At 38.3% G+C, this 3,715-nt stretch overlaps 1 protein-coding gene across 4 annotated transcripts in view; it reads left to right on the top strand.

Annotated features, from left to right (window-relative positions):
* LOC106877822 (sex comb on midleg-like protein 2) overlaps positions 1 to 3,715 on the top strand; it is a 40,785-nt gene that overhangs the window by 21,970 nt on the left and 15,100 nt on the right. For all 4 annotated transcript variants that reach the window (XM_014926845.2, XM_014926844.2, XM_014926847.2 and 1 more), the window contains one exon: positions 2,241 to 2,484. In XM_014926845.2, coding sequence (XP_014782331.1) covers positions 2,241 to 2,484 — 244 coding nt within the window. The remainder of the gene's footprint in view (positions 1 to 2,240; positions 2,485 to 3,715) is intronic.

The raw sequence follows: 3,715 nt of genomic DNA on the forward strand, positions 1-3,715 counted from the left end.
CATACTGGGGTCGATCTAATCAACTTAACTCCCCCCCCCCCCAAAAAAAAATTTGGGGCCTTGTACCTAGAGTAGAAAAGAATATTTGTTGTTTGGAATTTAGGAAGATTTTCTTCTAGTCACCCTTAACATATGAGACTGCAATAATTAACCTGTCATGAGACACATGATATCACATAAATTGTATTAACCTTGGTTACATTCATTTTGGAGTAAGTGAAGAACTCTAATGTAAGGGAGGTAACTCTAATCCCTTCTTCATTACAGGACTGGCCTTTTTGACTGGAATAGTTTTCAGTACCACTATGTCTTACTGCACTTTTAGTACCATCACCTCTGGATACCCTTCCGAGTACCATCACTTCTGGGTACCCTTTTAATATCATTAATTTTACTATCATTATTGTTTTTATAATTGGTTTTTCATGTCCTCAATTAAATGGGCTTGAAATATTGCTTCTTCCATGATTTTTTGAATTTCTAATTATTTCCAATACTGTTGAATTTCCTTAGTCCTTGGCTTCCTCCTGAAATTAACCATCATTGATTAAAAATTCTAAATAGATACCATATTAGATGGCATGGCCATATTAGACACACTCCATTTTCAGCAGTGCATATTCAGGTAAAAATGTTTTTCGTGTATCGAAGAAGCAAGGCCCAACTTCATATATAGGACACAGGGTCATTTTTTGAGATATCTGTTTTGGACAAAAAGTGTGTCTTATTTGCCATCAAATTTGATTGGTCCCTCCCTTGCTTCAACTCTGCAACCCTTGTCATACTGACATGACCTCGCTAGTCTTATTCTTTTCTGTCATCACTATCACAGGAAGTGCTTTGAAGAACATTCTCTTAGTTCCGAATCACTTTGTGCCAATTCACCTGACTTGAAACTCAGTGTCTTCATCCAAATGCTGTTGTGCTTATACAAATAACTCTCTTTACTCTTTTACTTGTTTCAGTCATTTGACTGCGGCCATGCTAGAACACCGCCTTTTAGTCGAGCAAATCGACCCCAGGACTTATTCTTTGTAAGCCTAGTTCTTATTCTATCGGTCTCGTTTGCTAAACCGCTCAGTTACGGGGACGTAAACACACCAGCATCGGTTGTCAAGCAATGGTGGGGGGAACAAATACAGACACACAAACATATACACACACATACATGTGGTTGGTAAGCAAGCTACTTACCACACAGCCACTCCTCACAATTAATTAAAATAAAGATGTATTTCAACAGAAATATGGTAACATAAGTGTTAAAGTTACTGATATAAGCATAGGTGTGGCTTTGTGGTAAGAAGTTTGCTTGCCAACTACATGGTTCTTGGTTCAGAACTGTGTAGCACCTCGGGCAGGTGTCTTCTACTATAACCTCAGGCTGACCAAAGCCTTGTGAGTGGATTTAGCAGACGGAAACTGAAATATATTTATATATGTATGTAGGTGTATGTGGATGTAAGTATCTTTGTGTTTATCCCCAAACACTGCTTGACAACCGGTGTTGGTGTGTTTATGTTCCTGTAACTTAGCAGTTTGACAAAAGAGACTGATAGAATAAGTACCAACCCTTATTAAAAAAAAATAAGTACTGGGGTTGATTTGTCTGACTAAAATTCTTCAAGGCAGTGCCCTAGCATGGCTGCAGTCTAATGATGGAAAGAAGTAAAAAATAAAATGTGATGGCACATGTACCAGTGGAGCACCGTCCAAGCGTGGTCGTTACCAGAGCAGCTGTCTGGCTTCTGTGCCGGTGGCACGTAAATAGCACCATTTGAGCGTGATTGTTCCCATCGTTGCCAGTGCCGCTGGACTGGCACTTGTGCAGGTGGCACGTAAAATACACCATTTCGAGCGTGGCCGTTGCAAGTACTGCCTGACTGGTCTTCGTGCCGGTGGCACATAAAAGCACCCACTACATTCTCGGAGTGGTTGGCGTTAGGAAGGGCATCCAGCTGTAGAAACTCTGCCAAATCAGATTGGAACCTGGTGCAGCCATCTGGTTCACCAGTCCTCAGTCAAATCGTCCAACCCATGCTAGCATGGAAAGCAGACGTTAAACAATGATGATAATGATGATGATGATGATGATGATGATGAACAGCTCCGTAAAATTTGTTCCATTAAAAACCAGAATTGATATTTTTCTGTTATGATTGAACACTCTTTCTGCTTCTGTGTCTCTTAATGGTTTATAAATATAAAGTTAAAATTAAAATTTTTGATTAAATTTTTAGGAGCCGCCTTCTCCACATTCAAATGACTTCAAGGTTGGAATGAAACTTGAAGCAGTTGATAGAAAGAATCCACAATTGATCTGTCCAGCGACGGTCGGTGCGGTGAGCAACGACCAGATATACATCACATTTGATGGTTGGAGAGGAGCATTTGACTACTGGTGCCGTTTTGATTCCAGAGACATTTTCCCTGTCGGTTGGTGTGCCAAAAGTGGTCATCCATTACAACCTCCTGGACAGAAAGGTAATTTTTTCTTTCATTCATTTCCTGCTTTGTACTGCTTCTTGTGGATTGTGCTGCATGATTTGATGATTCAAAATTGCATACAAAATAAACTGCACACTTGTGCAGTGCCAGTCTGTAATCAACTGCTATAATCTAATTTGTAATTACCATTCTACACTCATCGATTAGTAAGCTGAATATTAATTTCTAACAAACACAAATTAAATTGTCATTAAATTCCAGTATAGTTAAACAAATATTTAGTGAAAAAATAGTGGATTTTAAAATATATAAAAAAGACAATTTTTCAAATGAACACCTTGGTGAACATATTTTGATAATAGTGGGATTAACAGATTCTGAGTAATAAATTACTTTTGGTTAACGAATTACTTGACTGACCAACTACTATAGTTTTATAGTATTAAAGTATTTGACTCTTAGTAATCTGAAAATAAATATATGATATTCATTTTACCAAGATTAAGTTTATGCTTTTAACCCAGAATAATTGTTTCCATCTATTTTTATTTTCGCTGGAGAAAGAATATTGGAGGAGAAATATTTCCAATCACAGCTTCAGTTATTTCATCTTGTTATTTCTAATTATTATAGGGTCCCGTCCCTCCCTTCTGCTTAACATTTAATATGTTAACAGTGTCTGCCCTTCTTTCTTTCACCCTTTAGTATTTAAACCAGCCATATTCAGCCCTGATATTCTACCTGTTTTATGCTCAAAACAGCCAGATCCAGACTCACACACCTACTCTACAGTGTTAGATAATAAAAAAAAAAAGTTACTGTCACATCATTGAACTCTCAAATCTACGAGATAATATACAGTTGAGTCAAAACAATGTGAATAAATAAGAATTGCATTTGACAGAATGGTTCAGTCCCACTGCGTGGCATCTTGGGCAAGTGTCTTCTACTATAGCCTCGGGCCGACCAAAGCCTTGTGAGTGGATTTGGTAGACGGAAACCGAGAGAAGCCCGTCGTATATATATATATATATATATATGTGTGTGTGTGTGTGTGTGTATATATTTGTGTGTCTGTGTTTGTCCCCCCAACATTGCTTGACAACCGATCTTGGTGTGTTTACGTCCTTACGTAACTGAGCAGTTCAGCAAAAGAGACCGATAGCATAAGTACTAGGCTTACAAAGAATAAGTCCTGGGGTCGATTTGCTTGACTAAAGGCGGTGCTCCAGCATGGCCGCAGTCAAATGACTGAAACAAGTAAAAG

This window comes from Octopus bimaculoides, chromosome 19 (assembly GCF_001194135.2).
Source record: "Octopus bimaculoides isolate UCB-OBI-ISO-001 chromosome 19, ASM119413v2, whole genome shotgun sequence".
Lineage (NCBI taxonomy): Eukaryota > Metazoa > Mollusca > Cephalopoda > Octopoda > Octopodidae > Octopus > Octopus bimaculoides.